The 25,029-nt window shown below is 42.3% G+C and overlaps 1 protein-coding gene and 1 long non-coding RNA gene across 5 annotated transcripts in view; one reads left to right on the top strand and one right to left on the bottom strand.

Moving 5' to 3' along the window:
- The window catches only part of FBXO11 (F-box protein 11), a 203,683-nt gene that overhangs the window by 67,682 nt on the left and 110,972 nt on the right, over positions 1-25,029 (bottom strand). For all 4 annotated transcript variants that reach the window (XM_048842941.2, XM_048842942.2, XM_048842945.2 and 1 more), the window contains exons 5-11: positions 19,167-19,296; positions 17,008-17,091; positions 16,779-16,911; positions 12,532-12,638; positions 12,335-12,446; positions 11,266-11,372; positions 11,045-11,182 (exon numbers count right to left, since the gene is read on the bottom strand). In XM_048842941.2, coding sequence (XP_048698898.1) covers positions 11,045-11,182; positions 11,266-11,372; positions 12,335-12,446; positions 12,532-12,638; positions 16,779-16,911; positions 17,008-17,091; positions 19,167-19,296 — 811 coding nt within the window. The remainder of the gene's footprint in view (positions 1-11,044; positions 11,183-11,265; positions 11,373-12,334; positions 12,447-12,531; positions 12,639-16,778; positions 16,912-17,007; positions 17,092-19,166; positions 19,297-25,029) is intronic.
- LOC125633551 (uncharacterized) lies at positions 8,970-23,566 on the top strand. The gene is made up of 3 exons (XR_007355651.2): positions 8,970-9,561; positions 21,095-21,242; positions 23,153-23,566. It is a non-coding gene; the product is annotated as an uncharacterized LOC125633551 (long non-coding RNA).

Genomic DNA, 25,029 nt, shown 5'->3' with positions numbered 1-25,029 from the left:
CGCTACCGACACTGGGGTTTGCCAGCAGTTGTTGACGGGTCCAAGATGTCCTCATTAATAGGAAGGTAAATCTTTGAGGAAGAGGGTGAATGGAGCATGTCAAGGAGACGATGGTGGGTGTCCCTGACTTCTTCCAGTGGTATTTGGAGAGAGTGTCTGCAACTCTCTTTGCCAAATCCTAGAAGAGACAAAAGTCATCAGCTAGAGATGGTGGGGAAGGCATGGTGGCTTCATCCATGGAGAAGGAGGATATGGTTCTTGGGGTCACTTTTTCCTCAGCACTGCCCTCATGTTCTTCAATGATGTTTTCTGGAAGCTCCGAAGCTCTGGGTCCTGCAAGCTGAGGGGGTGTCTCTCAAGACTTCTTGGGTGAGGCTCAAAGCTCGAGGGGCATGCTGACAATATGCTGCCCAAGCGTCCCAATACGGCCACTGGGGTGGTGGTGGCGGCACAGAGCCCGGCGGTGGTGTCCATGGGTGATGGTGATGGTGGGGCCATCTGCGGGTACATTCTAGGGCCCTGTTGATATTGGGCACCATATGGAGCCTGGGAGGTGTACTGTGATGCCACCTCCTCTGGCTTCCTGTCTGAACTCTCGCTAGAGGGTGGGGGAGCGTGGTATGGCAGCTGGGATGATTCCCGTGCTAGGCGGAGATTTGGTCCAGAGGTCCTGGTACAGAGAAGTGAGGACTCTGATATGTCCAATATGGGGAGGTGTCTGGAGTGGCAGAATTCCGCTGGTACTGACCAGCTCAGTGCCAATGGCAGTGCCGGGATCTTGCCCATATCAGTCACTCTAATGCCGGATGAGGTGTACATGATGGTACTGATACAGACCCGTGTATCAGGAGCTCCTTTTTAGTGGAGTGCTTACTCCTGTCTCTCAATGCCGATTGGGTCCCTGGGCACGTCGATGGTACCTGCTGCTGTCGGTTTCAGTGAGCTGAGGGTACCAGACTTGGAAGGTTTTGGTGCCAACGACACTGAGCATGATAAGGACTGCTTGGGGCTCACTATCAGGGCTTCCTACCTTCTTCAATGACATGTGAGAAGGGTCCGCAGTTTGCTTCTTTGACCCACAGCCTTTAGATGTAGAGGGCTGTGGGGAAGACTCACATCTGCCAGGTGACTCGTGGCATGGGTCCTGAGAGCCGCTTCCGTGAAGATAATCTACTGTCGGAGCTCTTTGTCCTTACGCGAGCGTGGTCTGAGTTGCTGGCAGAGACCACACTTCTGCTGGACGTGGCCTTCCCCGAGGCAGTGAATGTACTGGGAGCGCTTGTCTGCAACCAGAAATTGCCTCCTTGCAAGTGAGGCACTTCTTGAAGCCCGGTAAACCAGGCATACCTTGTAGGGGAAAGGGTCCCCAATGAGGAAGAAAAAGCGGGAGGGAAAGGAGGATAAGGTTTTTATTTATTTATTTTAAGAGGAAAATACAGGGTAAAGAAAAAACAACTATGCTAAGAGACTAACTATAGAAATGAAAATAGAAAGTAATGATCCTAACGGACTGTGAATAGCTCCGTCTCTAGTGAGGCGTGGTTGAGAAGGAACTGAGAAGGGTTAGCCTTTATGTGTTGACTAGACTCGTCGTGCAGCACAAGGAGAGACAGCGTATGTGCGGGCCTAACGGGCACTGCTACCAAAGTTCTCCGATCAGCAGCACAGGGACACAAGCATACCTACAGTGGATCACCCATAGGGACACTACTCGAGGAACTTTAATTTGTAGGTATTTATAAAAAAGGAAGACAAATTTCCAGAAATCGAACAGTGGATTATGTAATAACTTCTAAAAAGAGACAAGTAAATTCAGAAAGATTAGATTAAATTAGAAATTGGTAATTCTGCATTTTAATCTAAGAGTTATGAGAGCTGAAGTTCACAATAGGATGCTCACATCCCTATCCCTCCTGCATCTCTCAAGTTACCCAAATAGGCATGAAGCAATGCTCTAAAAAAAAGTGTATTTTTGGAGTTGAATGTACCTATCCTTCATGCACCCATATCATATATCATTTCATAGAATATCAGGGTTGGAAGGGACCTCAGGAGGTTATCTAGTCCAACCGCCTGCTCAAAGCCGGACCATTCCCCAATTTTTGCCCCAGATCCCTAAATGGCCCCCTCAAGGATTGAACTCACAACCCTGGGTTTAGCAGGCCAATGTTCAAACCACTGAGCTATCCCTCCCCCCATTACATAAAATTTGAAATTTTATGTACATTTAAATGAGATATGATACAGAACTGTCAAGTGATGCTGTAAGCCTGTATGCGAGGCGAAACAATGATACACAAAATAAGAAAGAGTCTTGAAGAGGAGTATACCTCTTTAAGGGCAGGGGCACGAACATTACTGCAGACGCAGAGCAAGTCAGCACCACCACATTGACCCGAAGAGGGTGGAGAGTACATAGTTGCAAGTCAGGCAAGAGAAGTTCTCTTTCAGCTAGACTAGGCAGATCACCACCCACCCTCCCCATGTTGAAAGTGGTGAAATACCAGGTTTGGTAACATTCCACGGTTGGTGCACTGTGCTATCTGCTCCTTTCTCGGGAGGCTGGGAAGGAATTTTTCCCTCACCGCCAGACTGGCCAAGGCAGAATGGCCTTCCCCACAGTGGGTTGGCAGGAGCGTGAAGGGGGCTTGGTTAGGCTATGATATCACAACTCATTCTTTAAGTGTGGAGTGGATGTCCAGTGCAGGTACTCCATAGGGAAGGGATACAGTGATCAGATAACTGGTTTTGTAAAGGATTTAAAGGAGATGTTTGTTAAAAGAGTGGAAATGGGTGGGAAAGGGTTTCGTGGCTCCTATGACTGGCAGGGGAGGGAGCCAACCCCCCCCCCCCCCCCATAGCCCACCTTAACCCTCATTTGGCAGAGAGGAAAGGTAAGGTCCAGCAACGTGTTGGCCAAGGACCAGGATGAAGGGGCTGATGGAAGCCCTCTGGGTAGATACTGAAATGATCATAGAGTTACTTGCACTGTACACTTTTATCTCGGGTACTTCCAGACACTCGATAATAAAGTTGTGGCCTAATTAAACCACATTCAGGGTTTCCTGTCCTTCTTCTGGTATAGCCAGACAACACGGCAACATGACTGTGACTATCGTTTTTACTATTTACATTAATTTCAACACCTTAATGTGGTGTTTACTAGCCAAAGCTACCAAAGAACAATCTATTAAAAGATTTTTATTGGATTTGCATAGACAAGTATTCCCCCTACCCCAGAGATGATGAAACTGTTAAGCATGAGGTGAATATCAAGATTTTGTAATATACTAACATGAAATGTTTTCAAAATTGCATATTCTTAATTGTCAAAGTATCTCACAAGTGATTATAATAGTTTTCTATATTTTCCAACTGAAATTTGCTGACTAGATCAGTCTCTCTCTGAAGGCTGTGCGGCAGTAGCAGAAGATTGCATGACCATAATTTGTACTGCATTGTGGGCAGATACAAATGTATGAATTCCTAGTGCAATGCTTCTCAATTGGTAATTGTTTGTACACACAGTGTAGCAGCTAGTCTGCCTGGTAGAAAGTTTTGATTTGTAATTGTCTATGCACGTCAGTGCTAGCTTTTAAAATATTCTAGAAAGTAGCTTTCTGATTCAGTGACACTTATGCACCGGTCAATATGAGGTGTTGGAGATTACACAGTTTCATGTTATGAATAAGCAAAATCTACGAGAGAAAGAAGCCCTTGCCTCTGCACTGAAGAGGGATGAAGAGCACGTTAAAAAGAGCACTATGTCAACATTATAACAAACCCATCTGACCCTTAATCACATCCAGAAGTGCTTATCAACATGTCCCCTGGACTGCATGTAACATCAGATGTACAAGAATCTCTACTGAAAACAGCAGATATTGGTGAAGAACAAATGGAGAGATTTGTGAGACGTGCACTTGATTCTGATGGGACACACAGCTTCTTCAGATATCTGGCATCAAAACATTTGCTGACATGGAATGGCTTGCCCCCTCAGCAAGTTCGCAGATGACACTAAGCTGGGGGGACAGGTAGATATGCTGGAGGGTAGGGATAGGGTCCAGAGTGACCTAGACAAATTGGAGGATTGAGCTGAAAGAAATCTGATGAGGTTCAACAAGGACAAGTGCAGAGTCCTGCACTTAGAAGAGAAGAATCACATGCACTGCTACAGTCTAGGGACCCACTGGCAAGCGGCAGTTCTGCAGAAAAAGACCTGGGGATTACAGTGGACAAGAAGCTGGATATGTGTCAACAGTTTGCCCTTGTTGCCAAGAAAGCTAATGGGCATATTGGGTTGCATTAGCAGGAGCACTGTCAGCAGATCGAGGGAAGTGATTATTCCCTTCTATTCGGCACTGGTGAGGCCACATCTGGAGTATTGCATCCAGTTTTGGGCCCCCCATTACAGAAAGGATGAGGACAAATTGGAGAGAGTACAGCAGAGGGCTATGAAAATGATTAGGGAGCTGGTGCACATGACTTATGAGGAGAGGTTGAGGGAACTGGGGTTATTTAGTCTGCGGAAAAGAAGAGTGAGGGGGTTTTGATAGCAGCCTTCAACTACCTGAAGGGGGGTTCCAAAGAGGACGGAGCTAGGCTATTCTCAGTAGTGACAGATGACAGAACAAGGAACAATAGTCTCAAGTTGCAGTGGGGGAGGTCTAGGTTGGATATTAGGAAACACTATTTCACTAGGAGGAGGATGAAGCACTGGAATGGGTTACCTAGGGAGGTGCTGGAATCTCCATCCTTAGAGGTTTTTAAAGTCCGGCTTGACAAAGCCCTGGCTGGGATGATTTAGTTGGTGCTGGTCCTGTTTTGAGCAGGGGTTGGACTAGATGACCTCCTGAGGTCTCTTCCAACCCTAATCTTCTATGATTCTATGGTCAAGACCACCAAATTTAAGTCTGGCAAGGGAGGGACAATCACAGCAGCTATCAGCCCAGATATTGTCTTCTGTCCTTAGCAAGATACAGAGATGATGTTTCAGAGGCGATAGTTGTTAGTCACCCAATAGGATCTTTGCCTATTTCCCTCTTCCAGGCTGATGGAACAATGGGAAGAACAAACAAAGCTGATTTAGGACATGAGCTAGAAGCTGAAGCTGAATGAATCCATGAGCTAAGAGCATGCAACAAAGAAACCACAGTGTACATGAGGGATATCACAGCTGTCACACAAATGATGGCTGGAGACAAATTCCACACATTTGATAAAACTGGCTGCTGAGTACTTTAGGCAGGTCCTAAACGGTTTGACAAAGCTAATTGTGTAATCAAAGTCTTTGACAGACGACAACAGTAACTCTGTGAAAACTGCAGAAAGACAGCCCCAGACAGGATCTAAGGTTGGATATAAGAAATGCCAGGGGGTTGTGTACGCCCTGTGCCTCCATGGAAAAAATTTCTAAATGTGGCATCCAAAAATCACTTATAAAAGTCCTCTATGAATACATGGGTCAAAATGCACTTGAGACTGTAGAAGCGCACCCAACACAAATACTCCTTCTTCCTGGAGGCTTTTCCGACAGCTAAGTAGCAAAGTCTGTCACTAGTAGATGTGCTGAAGAAGCCCAAGACTTGTAAAGTACTCAAGAGGAAGTGACAAGAGGATGCTTCTGCATGAGCTAATATGGATTTTTGGGTCTCTTGGAATCAAAGGAACCACAGCGATTAGCTCACCTGATACACCTGTTTTTGTCCTTGCTGGTCACTTTCCAATAAATGTAGCATATAGTTAATGCATGGCTTGAAATTGACACCATTACCAGCACAACTGACAAGCGTTGCTTCATATCTGTACATGCAATTTGTTATGCCCTCATTCCTGACTTCTGAAACAAATTTTCTGCTGTACACGAATTAATAGGATGTGACTGTGTCATGCCTATTTGAAATTGGGGAAAAACTCTGTTTAATGTTGTCAAAACAAAGGGAGCTTACCATTTCAGAGATCTTGCCAAATCAGGAGAAAATGACACAACTTCTGCAGCAAGACAATTGGTAGTACTGCTGCGTGACCAGAGGGAGAAGGAAAAAGGACTAAAGAGACCCGGATCGCTTGTGCCTCAATCTAGGCTAGTCTAGAAAGGACAAGTCACTGACCAAAACTGTCCCACATGGTGGAAGTTTGAAGACCATATCAAAAGAGCATCTTGGTAAACAAAGATTTGGATGTCTTTGCTCATAGGTAAACCATATATTAGATCACCATTGCAACATGGATAGAAAAATGTGGATGATGAAGCACTTCCTGTATTCTTCAAGGGCTCAATGGCATCTGAGCTTCTACAAGATCTTATTTGTGCCCATACCAGTAGGGTCACTGCATAATCAACTGTGTCTGTAGTCAGAACAATCCTCCCTGCACATAACAGGGTACATACCAAGGCAATGAAGACTGTGATAAGCCAGAAACTCTTGACAGACATCATAATGAAGAACAAGATGATGATAATGATGTTGACTACAAATGTCACTGGCACGATTACATTTCAGTGATACCTGTACAAATTTATTATTAGATTTTGTTTTACTTTTTAGATTGTTCTTGCAATGCTTTGAGGTCACAAACAAATCCAGTTTTATGTCTTGAAATAATACATAGTCATTCAACTAACAAAAATGAATCAAAATATTTCAGTGGTCATCATTTTAACATGTTGATGTCATTGTTTATCCCCATTTCCATGGTAGTAGTACCATTTGTCAGCTCCATACCATACCTCATTGTAGCTGGGCAGTCACCCTGCTCTGGCCCTGACGGGGTTAAAAGCAGCCATGGAGAGGGCTGCAGCAGCAAAAGGGATTAAGAACAGCTGGGGGAAACTGACCACAGGTGTGTCTGGCTTAATCGGGGCCCAGCTGGCCCTTATAAGAGGGCTGTGGGCCAGAAGCTGGAGGAGTCTTACTCTAGCCCTGGAGGGAGAAGGGCTGCCTGCCTGGGAACTGAAGGTGCCTGAGCAGGGCAAGGGCAAGGGCAAGAGGAGCTGGGGAGTTCCCACCTGGGAAAACCCCAGGCTGCAGGTCTTGGTGAAGGCCCACACAGGTGCTGGGGTTGCAGAGGGGCAGCCAGAGATACGCAAAGGCAGCAGGTCCTAACCCCTTGCCAATGATGAGTGGCCTTTACAGGCTGCAGTCTGCCCCAATGAACGGGGGCTAGATGATGACAGGCAGTAGCCACTGAGGCAAGGTGGGTTTAGAGGGTTGGAGGTTCCCCTGGGAGGGGAGACCCAGAGTGGGGGTACTGCTTGGGCAGAATGCCAAGGGAAAGGGGCACCGGGGTCCAGGAAGGACACTGGGCCAGCAGCAGGTGAGACACCAGCCTGCAGAGGGCACTCCACTGCTGGAGTTGAGCTAATTCCCTGGACAACGAGCAGGAGGTGCCGCACCGGTGAGTCGTCGCTTCGCTACACTCCTCATAGAGTAGACATAATTAACTTTTAAATAATGTATGATGTGCATGTGTGCAGAGACAGTACATTAAGTCAACCAAATTGGTGGTGACTGTCACTCTTCTAAAAGGAACACACCAAGTGCCCCAGCTGCTCACAACATTTACTCAGCAAATCAGAATGAACATGAACCTAATCAGTTTTACTCCTCTGACTCACCCAAATAGCTGCATGCAGACACACTCAAAAATCTGCTAATTTCTGTTGGGAATATATGATGAGAAGAGAGAAACAGGAATGACTCCTTTAGTTTATCAAGAGCCAGCTTCACTCTGCTGCTGCGGAAAGTGCTACAAGCAGCAGTAGAAGCACCAACATGAAGGGAACAGAATGAATGCAACAAACCAAACAGAACAACGATGTGGGAAGTACTATAAAGAAAGGACTAGAAGAGAGGAATGGATAAGAAACAAAATATCAGGGGTGCAAGAAGGAAAAAAAGTGAACTGGTTACAAACTGGTTAAATGAGTTGAAGATTATCTGAGTTCCTGATATCAATTAAATTAACAAACATAGTTAATCTGATTGGTAGCTTAAAATGAAATGCAGGTATAAAATCTGCCTCACAAAATTTTGGAATCCTCTGCACTTCAGTACAAGTGTCATTTGTTTTACAACATGATTTGAAGTCAATGGGACTAAACTCAATTTTGAGAGTTTACAAGATCAGACCTTTGATTTGACAGCCAAGATGAATTTTGATTACACTACTGAATACTGACAATGTGCAACACAACAAAAAGGCTTTTTATAGTTATTTTTTAATTTAAATAAGCTTTTTATTTTATTTTTAATTGTAAAAATGAGCTGCCAAATTCCTGATATCACCCAGTAAGTGCCATGCTACCACACTATTTCTCAGTGTGAATATGCATACAGAACTTTCATCAGGGTGGGCAATATTACTATATATTGTATGCGGGGGGGCGAGGGGAGGAACAAACCAGACTGTCTGTTGCCAAAGCTTTTAAATTAGAGAATTATGAAAACTTATTCTCTTGGTAAATGAAAGTTTCTTTTCATGCACTGAGTAAATATATGATTTATGGTAGATGGCTGTGGCAATTCATGTCAGGCACCTAGTAACAGTGTACAATGCACGACATCTAAGACTGTCAACAACATACCGCATTTTTAAATGCTTCTTGTTAAACGTTTGGCACTGGCAGATCTGAAGCGATGCCATAGCACTTATACAAATGTTGAAAAATTGCCACACCAGTGACAAGAGATTAAAGAGCCCACGATTGCTGAAACAAAAAGAATGGCCTGAGAACAAGAAATCTGACAAAGCACTGTAGAATCTTTTGCAGCCAGGACTCAAGTGCAGAAATTCGGAAAAACTCAAAGGAACAGAGTATGTATAGGGTAGGAATTCAGTACTGAAACATACTATCTCTGGATTTTTAAAACGTAAAGAATGACAGAAGTTGAAGATGAAGGCTACACAGAAAATTTATTTATGTTTTGTTTGTGCTTAGACCCGCTTAGTTAAACAGTGTTACCAAAGAGATTTTGCCCAGTCATGTTACCCAGTTACCAGCACAAAAACACCCAAAGAGAATACTGTTAGCCAAAAAGAGCCCGTAAGATGTGGGAAGTGCTCTTTCAAAGGATTTTATGGTTAAGAACATTACAATACTAAAACTGGGACATTATGGTTCATCGGTCTCAGTTTGACCTATTTCTTCCTCCCACTTAGAGAGAATAGTTATATATGTCCTACTACATTATAAGCAAACAACCGAGACGGGGAGGTGCTTTACTTTTTTTTCCAACGTAAGAAATCAAAACAGTGCATCACCATGAGCATCTTTATAAAAGCTCTAAACCTTGCAGCAACACTGTGAGCACATTAAATAGATAAGAAAACTGCTATGGATGATGTTTTTTAAAAATTCATTTTTCAGATAAATATTCAGCACCCTAAATAAAACTTAGGTAAGGAGTCTTTTAATCATTTTTAAAGGCTTGAAGAGCAGTCCCTATATGACATCCACTGATACTCTCTGCTCATGATATCAAACACCCAGCACTGAAGGATGAAGCTGCCTTTCAGAAAAGATGGCAAATCCACTTTCTGCTCCAAATTACACAGGTTAGTAGACTTTTTTATTTATATTAAATACTAAAATTGAATAATACAATTAGTGAAGTAGCCCCCATGTTTAGTTTGATATTATATTAAATTCATCTTATTCTCTCGCCACAATTTCAATGTGCTGCACATATTTATATACATAACTGCGTGAGACAAGTGGTTGGAGGAAATTGCTGGTTTTGGCAACTGGGTAAAGTTGGCACTTTTGGCACTCAAGCATGCATGGGTTACGCTTTGGGAATGCTGCACTCCAGCAGGATATTTCTGCTAATATGATCAGCAATGAAACAATTAACAGTGTAGATATGTATAGTGTCATCTCTGTATTTCAGAGAACCCATTGGGATTACTCAGGGCAGTTTACACTCCAGTTATTGTTTCAGCGTCTATGCAGAATCAAGACAACATCACTGCATCAGTTTTCATTCAGTTTGTATTTTTAAGGTTTTCTTTGCAACCACTAGGTGTAAGAAACTTTTTCTCCTAAGGGAAAGCTTCAATTCTGAAGCACAATTCTGTGATAATGGGTGGATTCCAACACCAATTCTACAACAGAAGAGCCAGCATCCTACATATGACTTACAAGGAGAGGCTGAGGGAACTGGGGTTATTTAGTCTACAGAAGAGAAAAGTGAGGGGAGATTTGACAGCAGCCTTCAACTATCTGAAGGGGGGTTCCAAAGAGGATGGAGCTAGGCTCTTCTCAGTGGTGCCAGATGACAGAACAAGAAGCAATGGTCTCAAGTTGCAGTGGGGGAGGATATCAGGAAACACTATTTCACTAGGAGGGTGGTGAAGCACTGGAATGGGTTATCTAGGGAGGCGGTGGAATCTCCGTCCTTAGAGGTTTTTAAGGCCTGGCTTGACAAAGCCCTGGCTGGGGTGATTTAGTGGGTGTTGGTCCTGCCTTGAGCAGGGGTTTGGACGTGATGACCTCCTGAGGTCTCTTCCAACCTTAATATTCTATGATTCTAAGACATTACTCAGGACCTGGCATATTCTGTTGCAAAGATGCAACATTAAATCAGATTGATTGTTTTCATGTGATATTTTACTACACTCCTAAATCTTTCAGGTACTTTCATAAGGTACAGAATTAATGTAAAAACCTTATTTTATTTTTTTAAGAGCCAATTGTGTAAGTGTGCACCTAAATATTTACAGCATTTTGTTACAGCAGTGATTTTTCATTATTTTGATTCCTGAATCTAATCCATTTGTGTTGCCAACCTACTGTGAAGTGGTCTATGCTATGCTTTGTTCTGATTGGCTTTCACTTTTCAACTAAGTTTGTTTTTAAAACTAAGGTAAACAATTTTGGACAATGAAGAAAGTTGAGGGAAGAAACATTAGAGATTTTAAAAGTATATGGTCACAAATAAAAAAACATTTCTTCAAAACTATTGTGCAATGATATCTGAGAGCTATAGATGTACAGTAATGTATAATAATCTCTCTTCAAAACAAAAATGTACATTACCATGCCATGGTCAAATGTGAAAACACCAACATCACGTCCATGATGAATGTGATTCCGTCTGATAATGGGGTTTCCATGGTTTTTAACCCAAATTCCTGCTAATGCATTATTGGAGATCTCATTGTCCTCATATATTCCCTGGCAAAAAGTAAGTAAAAAACAAATCAACAGTAATAAATAGTTCTACAAAACTTAGGGGGAAAATTTGAAATAGAAAGTACCTGTGCATGATCGGTAATATAAAGTCCAACATTTTCACAGTCGCTGATGTTACAGTGTTTGATAGTGGGACAAGCTCCCTGGCCACTAACACATACTGCAGAGCCCACTGGAAGAAAAGTGTACAGTTATCAAAGATTCAAAGTAAAGTGTATTTACAGATAGTTTGGCCCTACGTTTACAAGAAAACATACAGTATGCACTGGCATCTAAAATGTATATTTTAAACATGTAGCATTCATTTAATGCTTTTTATTAAAGCAATGAAAAACAGACAGGAAACTATTACCATCCCCATTTTGCAGATATGGAAGCTGAGGCAGAGAGATTTTAAGTCACATGTCAAAGGTTACACGAACAGCATGTCACTGGCAGAATGGGCAATATTTTGTGTATTTATTTAAGTTAATAAAAAATAGTTCATCCAACTTTTCACACCCTCACTGAAGAATATGCAAAAGAAAAACACAAGATACAACAAAACTCTCTACACTCTCTCAAGACTGCTAACTATTCCCCCACTTTAGTCTATTTACACCCTCAGCAATCTATCACCTTCAAGGGTCTGGGGCAATCAAATATTTTGTATCATGCCAAGATCATCAACAGAGTATGGCAATGTCTAACTAATGGGGAGGAAAAGCAGGCTCCAGAGTAAGGGGCCCCCTTCCAAAGACACCCTTCCACTAATCTTCAATAGGGCCAAGATCTCATCCATGATGTCTGGTAAGCAGACATCAATAACAACTGTTATGCACTTCCAACATAAAACATCACTATCCAAACAGACAAGGTCACTCTGTACCAGCTGTAGTTTCTAAATGATCTTCAGGAATAGCTTTACATATACTGCATGGTAATAATTTCAATCTCAAAGCGACTAAAGCATAGATAAACTAGAGCAAGGTCTGCATCCAAAAGGACAGGTTCTAGCCAAATATAATTGAGAAGGAAAAATGTTCATGACTAAGTTTTGTGTTGCATATGGACAGAAAAACATTATGTTCACTGCAATTATCCCATTTCAGTAACAGTGTTTAAAATTAATTTAACAGTGAAGAGGACACTAACCTGTACAGGTACTTCGAATGATACAGTGATCTATTATTGGGCTGCAGTTCACGGTAATCTCTAAGCAGTGGTGTGCATTGTGGTGCTGAGCAGATTTGTCATCAGGATTGAACTAAGAGAATAAAATGTAATGTTTTGATATTTTTTAAAAAAGCATAATTTTGGAAATTATTAAAAGTTCTACTCAGGTTGCTTACCCTGATTGTCATATACCCAACGTACGCATCTTCAGAACCCTCCATAAAAACGAAGGTGGAATCTCTAGTGTTTTCTATTATGACTTTATCTGCTACTTTTCCAGGTGCTGTAAACCAGAAGTTATTATAAAAGCTTACTCTTTTCCTATGAAAACTGAAAACAAACATTTCAAGTTCTACAAGTGAAAAAACAAATGCAGATTCTCAGGCATATTTACATTAGGAGCGCTTTACCATATAGGAATATTGATATACTAAAAGTGCTCCTAATGTGCACACAGCAATACCAGTAAAGCTGTGCTTTCCACTGGCACAGTGAAACCACTCCCCATGAGCAAAACAAGATATTCTAGTAACAGTGCAGTTTTGCCAGTATAGTTGTTTACCACCTTCTGCCAGTACAGCTGTGTCAGCCATGGGTGCAAAGAGGATCCCTGACCTAGCTACACCAGCAGAATTCTGTTGCATAGATGTGGCCTTAGTTTAGATGCAGTTACACTGGCATAAAAGTGCCTTTGCTAGTATAGCTTATGTTGTTCAGGGAAGCACTTTTTACTGGTGTAAACGCCACACCTAATACTAGTATTAAATATATACCAGCAAACCTTTTCTAGTGCAGACTTGGCCCTGGTGTTCTGACTTCCAATTCCCTATTCTAACTGTTAGGAAATTGTTCCCCATTAAAATAAACCAGAAATAGATAATTCAATATAGTGCATACGAAAATAAAACTGATTACAAAATACCATTTAAGTTTTAATAAAAAATTAGAGAGACAACTGTAACATATTTGGGCTCAAACTTGTACTATAGTAGAACAGTTACAACCTGGTGCTGTATATGGTCTGGATTCTAAATCTTTTTATTAAGACTAAATACACAAATTCAGTACACCATCACATAGTAGATCCTTGCTAATACATGCATGTTCTTTACAATTTTCACAAAACCAAAAAAGTGGTATCTCCTAATTTCTCAACATACATACAGAGTGCTGTAGGAAAGTCTATTTTTATACTTAATGTACTAAAAGTTTATTACAGTTTAAAACTGAACTACAGTTCAGAATAAATAAATGTTAAGCTTTTCAAAATAAGTGTTAAGAATGTTTTAAAATTGCTAATCTACAAGATGCAATAACTTGAAATATGAATAGCAAGCTTCTTCAGCATTCTTTATACTGAGTCTGACAAAAGTGTTTTGCATGCTACTGCTGAAGAGCCAGCAGAGGGAGCACAAGTTTAAAAAAATATTTTTATAGCTGAATTGACCTCAGTGATGTTGGTGCTTAAGAACAGTAGTAAACAAGAGAGCCAATTTAATGTCACCACAAACCAAAACTGAAATAACTAAACCAGTTATAATTCACACTTTTAGTTATTTTGGTACAAGTCTGTATGGAACACTCTTATTCAGAAATAAGGGCTTGTCTACAGTGTTTATATTGCTATAACTATATCAGTTTAGAAACCTTTATGCAAATAAACTATACTGATAAGCACCTTTATAGCAGTAAAACTACATCCACTCAGGACGGTTGTACCACTAACTATATCAATCCAATATACTTACAGCAGTACAAAAATATGTTTAGACTAACCCTAAGAATGACCACTCAGATTTGCATCAAAACAATTAGCTTGACGGAATATTACAAACAACTGAAGAAAGAAAGAAATTAAGCACTTTAGTATTCTTTGTAGCTCTACAATACAATGGAATTGCTAAGTAAACAGGAGGAAGCTACTTCTTAATCTCTTCCCCTGAATCATGACCATACAGCTGTGCTTGTACAGCTATAGGAGAAGGAATCCTCCCCACTGTTCATGGAGAAGCAAGGACCACTATCCTTGAACCACGATCACAGTAGTGGTATTTCAGCTGCAGGAGTTCCTGCTGCTGTGCTCCCCTGAATAGAGTTGGTGAATTCACACAGCAGCAGATCAATCCATGCCAACTGCAAACCTTGCTGTATACACAGAGGTGAAGGAAGCCAGAGAGCTCCCCTCAGTTATACAGTACCCGGGACCTTCCATGGGCAAGGACAAGATTTTGCCCTTAAACCAGATTTGATCTTTTTCTGTTGCCTGATAACATGTTATGCTCCTGTTCTCTAACTATCAGGAAGAAAAGTCCCAATCAGAATGAAGCAATTTTCACATCCCACTCTGCAAACATGATTTCCATTTTGACTTCTCCAGAGCTGTGAATACATTAACATAGCCTGTCTCATTTCCCTAATGCTATCCGTTTACCCTAACCAAATGACCTTAGGTCGAGGATCTGTACTCATGTCATGGAAAAATATTTATGAATACACAATTCGTACTTCATATGTCACAAGTGCCAACGTTACAGATATGTAGGTCAAACTAGCAAGTACCCTTATCCTGGGGAGGGGATCCAGAAACCTTACAGCTGAGCTGAAGACAGAAAAGGAATAGAACTGTGGGCAGGAGATGAAGAAGCTAGAAAACCAATACCAGAACACTTGCTCCTCAGAGAAAAAAGGCAGCTCAAGAATGACTGCACTAAGCACTAGATGCTCAGACACAACATTGGCCAATTCAGACAGACTCAGGAAGCATGTGCCAGATGCAGGGTCAGTATTTAGTTCATCTACAGATGCTTCTCTCCTCTTTCTACCAAGGAGGTGATTGTAGCTTAACCTTTTAATTATGGGATATTGGAAAAGGCTAAAAAGGGAATGGGACTTCCTCAACCCTTTGGTTTTAACCAAGTACATCAAAGGAATACCAGAAGATTTCTTACCAAGCCTTAGCAAGAGGGAAATTCAGGAGAGAAATTTCCTGGTAAAAGTGAAATGCTGAAACTACCTTAAAGGAGGGAAACAGATCAGATAGATAGTCCCACCCCCCTGCTCAAAGCAGGACCAACCCCAACTAAATAATCCCAGCCAGGGCTTTGTCAAGCCGGACCTTAAAAACCTCTAAGGATGGAGATTCCACCACTTCCCTAGGTAACCCATTCCTAGTGAAATAGTTTTTCCTGTAGTTCCAAAGAGGATGGAGCTGGGCTGTTCTCAGTGGTGGCATATGATAGAACAAGGAGCAATGGTCTCAAATTGCAGTGGGGGAGGTCTAGGTTGGATATTAGGAAAAACTATTTCACTAGGAGGGTGGTGAAGGACTGGAATGGGTTACCTAGAGAAGTGGTGGAATTTCCATTCTTAGAAGCTTTTAAGGCCCGGCAGGGGGTGGACTAGATGACCTCCTGAGATCTCTTCCAACCCTAATCTTCTATGATTCTATGACTTCAGCTTTTTCCACATCATCTGTCACTAGGTTGCCTTCCCCATTCAGTAAGGGCCACACACTTACCCTGACCTCCTTCTTGTTACTAACATAACTGCAGAAACCCTTTTTGTTACCATACACATCCCTTGCTGGCTGCAACTCCAATTGTGCTTTGGCCTTCCTGATGACATCCCTGCATACTCAAGCAATATTTTTATACTCCCTAGTCATCTGTCCAAGTTTCCACTTCTTGTAAGCTTCCTTTTTGCGTTTAAGCTCACCAAAGATTTCACTGTTAAGCGAAGCTGGTCTCCTTCCATATTTGCTTTTCTTTCTGCACACTGGGATGGTTTGTTTCTGCGCCCTCAATAAGGCTTCTTTAAAATACAGCCAGCTCTCCTGGACTCCTTTCCCTCTAATGTGTTGCACAAATTGTTTGAGCTTCTTCCATTATGATCAACAGCTGATCACAAAAAATCTGATGGAGTCTGCTCTACAGACACGGTGAACCTCTTCACATGAACAGGTCCCATGAAAGAGGACTGAGCAGCTCAGTTGCAGTGAAGAGCAGGCCATATTTCCAAAGTGATTTTTTTTTTAAAGTTTCTTTTGTTTTTTCTCCATTATAAACAAAACCAGCTACAGCAATAACTAACAGAGAGCACCTCTGTCAGAACCATTGGCTGCTTTTTGAAGTGAGGCAAGAAGAAAACTGCACAGTCTACTTGTAGAAAGTAGAAAAAGGCAGTGTTCCAAGAGTGTAAATTGCTTCATTCTGATCTGTTGCTTCTTGTCCGGTTGACAGAGGACAGGACATACCCCAGTTGTCTCTATTAGTGACACACTCTCTTGCCACAGAAGATACCTACATCTGGACTGATACAGAAAAGTCTTTATACATGCTACTTGATAGTCTAAGATATATTTGTAATACACCTGTTAAGAGCCAAGAAAGGTTATACATTGAGATAAAGATTTCAAATTAAATACCTGCACCAATCATAGTGATTGGAGATTCGATATATATCCATTCATCAGTATATATACCAGAGTGAACAAAGATAAGTCCATCAAAATGAGCTTCCTGAACCCCACCGAGGGCATCCTCAATGGTGTCATAGTACTAAAAACAAACAAACAAAATACAAACGTGAGTTTCGCAAAAAATAACGATGAGAAAGGTATACAAATATTCATATGAAGTGATTCAGGAACATACCAACATATTTTCTCTTCCTTTATATCTTGCAGGGTTACTGTAGAAGTGTTCAGCAAAGCCTGGCTTTACATGTGCTCCTTTGTACTGAAATAGAGAGAATATCTCAAGATAAACCTATAGCTAAACAAGCTTGTTATATATGTATGTATATATAAACATTTTAGAAAGTAAATCAGCAAAAGGGTATAGTTGTAATAGTTTGATAGGTTCCGTAACATAATTTATATTTTGAAAATATGTTCACTATACATCTGGATTCCATGAGTTGCAATTTCCACCAAGTACGGATACAAAAATTTGCATCCCTTAGCTACATTTTAAAGTGTTAATTAGGACCAAGGAAGAAGTTGTAATGTTAATATTGATATCAACAAATAAGCAAGCAGTAAAAGATCCAGAATTTTTAAGATGAGAAAGGACCATCATGGCCATCTTATCTGACCTCCTGCATACCACAGACCATAGAAATTTAAGTCATTCCTGAATCAAACTCATAACTTCTGATTGAGCTGGAGTATATCTTTTACAAAACATTAAATCTTGATTTAAAGACTTCAAGTGATGGAGAATCCATAGGTAAGTTGTTTCAATAGTTAATCTCCCTCTCTGTGAAAAATGTGTGCCTTATTTTAGGCCTGAATTTGTCGAGGTTCAGTTTCCAGCCACTGGATGTTATGACTTTGTTTGCTAGATTAAAGAGCCTTCTGATATCAGAAATATTTTTCCCCATGCAGGTACTTGCACATTGCGATCAAGTAACTTCTTACTAAACTTCCCTAGGATAAATGAAATATACTGAGCTTTAATCCCTCAATGTACGGCACACTTTCACAGACCTCAGATTATTCTCATAACTCTTTTTCAAGCCCTTTCCGATTTTTCAACATCCTTTTTAAATTTCAGTAATGATCTGATCAGTCCTGTATACAATGGCAATATCACCTCCCCACTTATACGTGGTATTCCTAGGCTTATACATCCAAGGATTGCATAAAAATAAAGGTAAAAACACACATGATCCTTTCTTTTAAAAAGCGCTTGATTGCATAAGGTGGAAGTCAGAAAAAGGGAGCAAAATTCTCATCTTATCAAAATTTGGATAGACCATGGTAGCTTTTCCCACCCCCCATTTTCATTCTGTGGCCACCTGCCACATTACCAAAGTGGGGTGGAGATTTTATTTTAAACAAATCTTTCAACTTCCTTGCAGCTTTGCACCTGATTTTTCTGGGCTAACCATTAGCCCCATACTTATAGCCAAACCAAGTGCCCTTATTCAACAATCTTAGAACATGAATACTATTATAAATATTAATAAACTAACTCAATATCCTACTTTATTACTCCTTTACACACATTTTGGAAAGCGTGGTGCCCACCCATTATTATATTTTGGATTAGAATTCCCATCATTTGCCTTAAAAGATTATTTGCTGCTAAACTCCTGCCACATAAGCTGTAATGTCCTCTCTCGTTCAAGACCAAGTGTTACAGTCAATGTATTCTGAGCTTACTAAGGAAAGTGCACCAAATATTAATGAGTCAGTTCCATTATGACAACAAGACTACATAGCCAAGGGCTATGACAAAGCTCTATAGAGTCAATGATGAACACGCTAAGAAGAACCTCAATTCACATCCAGAAACATTGAGCTGGCAAGCTCACCAGAAGCTCCAGCACAAGAGGTCAAATTTCTGCAAAGAGTGGTCCAAGATAAGTCACTTGGATACAGGCACCTTTTTCAGACAGGTACAATGATTTTTTAAATCATGGTTTATTATAATATTGCACCATAAAGCTGAAAACCTTCTACATCACCATCAAAGCTTGACAGGAATATGGTGTTTTAAAAGGTGACTTGCAAATGTAAAATTCCCTCAACGTTTCAGTAACTTTGTCCGTGTGTTTACTGCCCAGCATAATCAAGCTAAGAGGAGCAATACAAAAAAGGGACCCACCCCACCCCAAAATCCCACAACTTTTTTTCCCTTTCAGATTTTAAGAAAATCAACATGCAACTAGTCTCTCTTAGTCTGGCTGTTGAGGGAATCCTACACGTATTGGCTTAGTTACTGAAATCTTGTACTTCACCTTTGCAAACTGTCTTTAAATTACAATATGGAATCTTTCTGGGGATGTGAAAAAACAACATTCATACCAGCTGCTGAAAGCTTTCTTTCCAGGGATTTGGGTGTTCATATTCTTCTGGATTAATCTGATAGAATTTACCAGATTCTGGATGCATCATTGGACGTGTATATTCAAATACTTCCATATACAGTCGTTTCCTAAACAGAAGTGTCAGTCAATCAGAACAGAAAATTGAGAATGTATTTAAATGGTACAAAGTTGTAAATCAGGTGTATCACAATTACAACAAACCTATTTAAAATCTTAAGGGAGGAATTTTCAAAAGCATTCATTGTTTACTCTACTCCCACTGAAGTCAATGGTAAAACACCATAGATTTCAGAGTTTGGCCAATATTGAGTATTTTCAAAGATCTCAACCCAAAGTTTTAAAACCAAAAATATTTTAATGGTGCTCATAAAATTAATGAGTAAAAGTGGCTTTAAGTTAAAACAATTCTAGTTGTTGAAGACTAAAGAGAAAAGACACTGCTGCATTTTGTAACATTCATTTGGTGCACATTTAAAGGCTCAAGTCAGCAAAGGACTTAAGTACATGCTTAATATTAAGCACATTACATGCTTTTCTAAATAGAGAGATTTAAGGATGTGGTTACATGCTCTGCTGAATCAGAGCTGAAGTGTGTGCTAACATAAGGACAGAAAGGTTATGCTGCTCTGTCCTTTCTTCAAATTTTGCTATTCTTCTTACTGATCATCACCACACCCCAAAAACAGCTACCAAATATCCTGCATGAGTAAATGACGCGCTGCATTTGGCAGTGCAAAGGGAAAGTTACTCACCTTGTGCAGTAACATAGGTTCTTTGAGATGTGTGTCCCTGTGAGTGCTCCACTTTAGGTGCTTGTGTGCCCCTGTGCTTGTAATCGGAGATTTGTGGTAGCAGTGCCCGGTTTGGTCGCACATGTGTCATCCCCGTCTTGTGCCGCTTCAAGCAGTTATCTGGCGGTGTGCGACCAACCAGCCCTCTGTTCCTCCTCCACTGCAGAGCATTTAGTGTACATCTCCAAAATAGCAGGGAGGATGGAGGGTAGTGGAGCACCCACAGGGACACACATCTAGAAGAACCTATGTTACTGCATAAGGTGTATGTATGCGCTGATGCCCAGGTTACAGCTCTACAGATGTCAGTAATGGAAACACTGTTTTGAAAAGCTATTGACGTTGATATTGCCCCGGTGGAGTACATGCAAATCCCCATATGGGGTTGCAGGTTACATTGACAGTAACACAGTTTGATGCAGTTGGAAATCCAGTTGGAGAGCCACTGTTTAGATACGGCGTCTCCTTTTAATCGTACAGTGATTGAGACAAACAGTTTCATGACCTCGTTATGTCTATGTAAAACGCCAGGGCCCTGCGTAAATCGAGGGTATGGAGTATGGCTTCCCGCCTGTCCCTATGTGGTTTTGGGTAGAATTTTCGCAGGTGAATGGGTTGGTTGAGGTGAAATGATGAGATGACCTTAGGTAAGAACTTAAAATTACCCTTGGGCCGCATCCTATCTTTGGAGAATATTGTGTAGGATGGATCAGCCATGAGGGCCCCAAGTATTACTATCCGCCTTGTGGAAGTAATGGTGACAAGGAAGGCCACCTTCATTGAAAGGTGAAGGAGAGAACATATAGCGAATGGCTCAAAGGGTGTCTGGTAATTTCCCAGAGAACTAAATTGAAGTCCAATGGTAGGGTAGATGATGTTGAGGTCCTTGAGAAAGCACTTGTGGCGGAATGCTGTGATAGTGAAGAGGTGTACCTTGATTGAACTCATTGAAAGTCCTGATTCCTTGAGTTGAAGTAATAGTCCAGAATCACAGGTAAGTGAGAAGAGATCGATATGATCTGCCTCTTTTGACACCATGAATTTGTGTAGATGTGTGTGACAGATAGTTGCTCTGTGACTATTCAGTAAAAGGTTCTGCACGTCTTTGGAGCAGGTCATTTCGGATCCTTGGAACCAGGGAGCAACCAAGCTTTGAGCCATAGTCTTTTCAGATTCGGGTGAATGGTTTGGCCTGTGTCCTGGGAAAAGAGACGAGGCAGGCGAGGAACAGTGCCACGTTTCCACACTAACATTTGGAGCAGGTAAGGGAACTATTTTGACAGGGCTATGTGGGAGCAATTAGTATCACTGTGGACTAGTCCTGTTTGATCTTGTGGAGTACCCGTGCTAGAAGGGGGGTGGGAGGAAATGCGTATAGGAGAGGAGCATCTCATTCGATAAGAAAGGCATCTCCCAAGGACTGGAGGTCCAGTCTGGCCCTGGAGCAAAACTGTGGACATCTGGCATTGTGCGTGGTAGCAAAGAGGTCTACTGTGGGGAATCTTCATTGTTTGAATATGTTGTGCAGTATCCAGATACCCAGTTCCCACTCGTGGTCTTGAGAGAAATGCCTGCTGAATGCATCTGCTGCGGTGTTTTGATGTCTGGGGAGATATGATGCTGTGACGTGGCTATTGTCAGTGATGCACCAATTCCAGAGCCGCATGGCTTCCACACACAGGGAATGTGAGCATCCGCGGGGGCCTTGTCAGTTCATGTAAAACATGCATGCTACATTGTCTGTAAGAATTTGTATAGTTTTCTGCTTGATCATGGGTAAAAATTGGGTGCACACGTTGTGAACAGCTTGTAATTCTAGGAGATTTATGGGGGGCTTCGGTTGCGGACCAGCTGTCCCGGGTAAAATGAGAAGTCAATGTGCTCCCCAGCCTAGGAATGATGCATCCATCACATTTGTCATTGTAGGGGAATTTTGCACAAAGAGCGACCCAAGGCATACATTGTCAGGTTATGTCCACCAGAGGAGAGAGTCTTTTACTGTGCTTGGCATTGTGAGGTGTTTGTTTATGCTATGCCTTCTTGGGGAGTATTGTGTGCAGAGCCATCCCTGCAAGGTCCGCATATGGACTCTTGCATCCTGGACAATGAAAGTTGTTGCAGCCATGTGGCCTAATAATTGTAGACAAGTCCTGGCTTTTGTCTAAGGATTGTTTAGTATTGTGGAAATTAGATTTGTTAGAGTTAGGAACCATTGCCTTGGTAGAGAGGCCGTTGCCTCAGGTGAGCTGAGATAGGCTCCAGTGAATTCCAGTTCTCTTACTGGTGTGAGGGTTGATTTTTGAGTGTTTATCTGGAGACCTAATTGTGTAAAGAGAGCTACCATTTGTTGGGTGGCCTTTATTGCCGCTGCTCAATTTGGCGCTTTCAGTAGGTAATCATCCTGATAAGGAAATATGATTCCTTTCCTGCATAGGTACGCTGCAATTACTGCGAGTACCTTTGAGAAGACTTGGGAAGCAGTGGACAGTGTGAAGGGTAGGACCTTGTATTGGAAGTGATCTGGTCCTAGAGTGAATTGAAGAAACCTCTGATGTGATGGGTGAATTGTTATATGGAAGTAGACGTCCTGGAGGTTGAGGGCCCCCCTTTCTAGAGATGGAATTATGGTGGCCACTGTGACCATCTTGAAGTGCTGGTTTCTCACAAATTTGTTGAGCCATCAGAGATTGAGAATGGGTCTCCACCCTCCTGTTTTTTTTTGAGAGAGTAAGTAATTTGAATAGAAACCCTTCTCTCTGTGTTTTGTTGGTACTGGTTCTACTGCTCCTAGATGGATGGAGATGGGTTACCTCTTGTCGCAGTAGGTCTTTGTGAGAGGAGTCCCTGAAGAGGGAGAGGAAGGGAGAGTGGAAGTAAATGGGATGGAGTATCCAACCTCGATTATCTCCAGTACCCATCTGTCTGTAGTGATGGATTGCCAAACTGGGTAGTATGGAGTCAGACGATCTCCGAATGGACTTTCAAGCAACGTCTCAAACTTGCTGTCTGGAGGAAGGTTGGTGAGATGTGGTAGATTGAGGTGGAGGCTGTTGTCTCTTTGTGGGCCCCTGTTTTCGGCCTTGTGGCTCGTATTGCCTGTGTGTTTGTGAATATGGCATGAGCCAGAATTTCTGTGGGTTGTAATACTTTCCTTGTCATCTCTTTGTCCTAGGAGTATAGATGACCAAGGACTTCAGTGTTGCCCTTGAGTCCTTGAGCCTGTGCAGATACTCATCTGTCTCAGCCGCAAAGAGTTTAGGCCTGTCAAATGACAGATCGTCCACAATCGATCGCACCTCGCTCAGGAAACAAAAGAGAGGCAACCAAGAAGCTCATCTCATAACTATTGCAGTATCTGTAGATTGCGCAGCAATATCTGCTGAGTCCAGAGCAGCATGTAATGCCATCCTGGAGATCAGTTGTCCCTCGGAGATGAGCGCTCTGAACTGTTCTTTTTTCTCCTCCAGGAGGAATTCAATAAATTTGGAGAACTTCCCATAGTTTGTGTGGTCTTATTTTGCCAGCGTTGCTTTCTAATTGCTGATCCGAAGGTGGTGTGTCGCGGAGGAGTAGGCCTTTCAGCCAAAGAGGTAGAACCTCTTCCAATCTTTGTTGTACGGGCTGTTTTGGGGGTAAGATTGTCTGTCCCTCTTGTTAACAGTGTCCACCACCACAGAATTGGGCGTGGGGTGAAATGAGAAATTCTGTTCCCTTTGCCGGGATATAATATTTTCTGTCAGACCTCTTGCAGGAGAGAGGTATCATTGCTGGAGTCTGCCAAATGAACATAATGGGTTCCATGATTGCATTATTCATGGGCAAAGCTATTTTGGGAGATGTCGATGTATGTAAGATGTCGAGGAACTTTTGTTGTCACTCCTGGACTTCCTCCAGTATGATGTCCAGGGACTCTGCGACCCTCCTGTAGAGGTCCTGAAAATGTTTAAAATCACTGGCTGCCCACATTGGGTGGTTGGGGGGGAGGGAGGAGGAGGAAACGGGACAGGACGGGATGGACGGACAGTGATGATGGTGTCATCAAGGGAAGATGAGGACAGGTGGGTTGCTGGTTCCATCTCTAAGTCAGAAGTCTCCAGTTCTCTAGGTATCTCCTCCGGAGTTTCAGATGGTCCTGGTACTGACAGTATGGGATACTGTCATGTGCTCTCCCTGGATGGGCTGGGAGGCTTGCGATGGTGTGGGGGATATGCCATCCAAGGGTTCCTCGAGAATGGAGGAGCGGAGCGGCAAGGTGAGTAGGTACTGACTATGTTAGAGTGACGCTGGTGCAAAGAATGGGGGAGTCTGGTGTCGAGGAGACCAGGAGGTCCTTTTGCAGTAACTTCTGTAGTACCGAAAGGGTCACTGCTGATGTCTGCAAGGTCACTGCTGGTATGGGTGACTGCGTCAATTGTGTTGTGCCGATGGTAGGTGACGGCATAGTCATTAGTTGTTTTGATGTGCTCGGTGCTGGGTATCTAGTTCGCTCTGACGGTGCCAGGGCATGGATTGTCAGTTTCCCCTCATTGTCTACGTCAAAGCTAGCTCTCTTGGAATCTTTAGCTCTTGTGGTACCATGGTGCTGGAGGGTACAGGAACCTTGACTGCAGAGACTGCCGGTGCAGTCGGTACCGACGGTGTCTCTCTGTTTGGGGACTGCCATTTCTTGGTTGGTTCCCAAGCCAGTGAGGACAGAGCACACTTTTTAGCCACCTTTTTAGGTCTGTAGTGTGAGCCACAGAGGAAGAAGAGCCTCCTGTTGGTGTCCTGTCCAGGAGGGGGTCCGAACTTCTGGATCAGATGCTGGACAGAGAGACTTCTCCATCAGGAGCAGTTTGAGCAGCAAGTCTCTGGCCTTTCTGATCCAGGCATTTTAACTTCTGGCAGCGCAAGCACTTTTGGGGTGCTTGCCTAAGATGCGAACGCACTGCGAGTGCCCATCTGACACAGGTATCGAGAGCCTGCAGGTTAGGCAGCTTTTGAAACCCAGTGAACCGGGCATGCCCCTGAAGGGAATGTTCCCCCTCCTTATCAGGGGTCCTACACTAA

Source organism: Caretta caretta, chromosome 3 (assembly GCF_965140235.1).
Source record: "Caretta caretta isolate rCarCar2 chromosome 3, rCarCar1.hap1, whole genome shotgun sequence".
Taxonomy (NCBI): Eukaryota; Metazoa; Chordata; order Testudines; family Cheloniidae; genus Caretta; species Caretta caretta.
The sequence above is the reverse complement of the archived record's forward strand: the minus strand, read 5'-3'. Positions and strand labels throughout refer to the sequence as shown.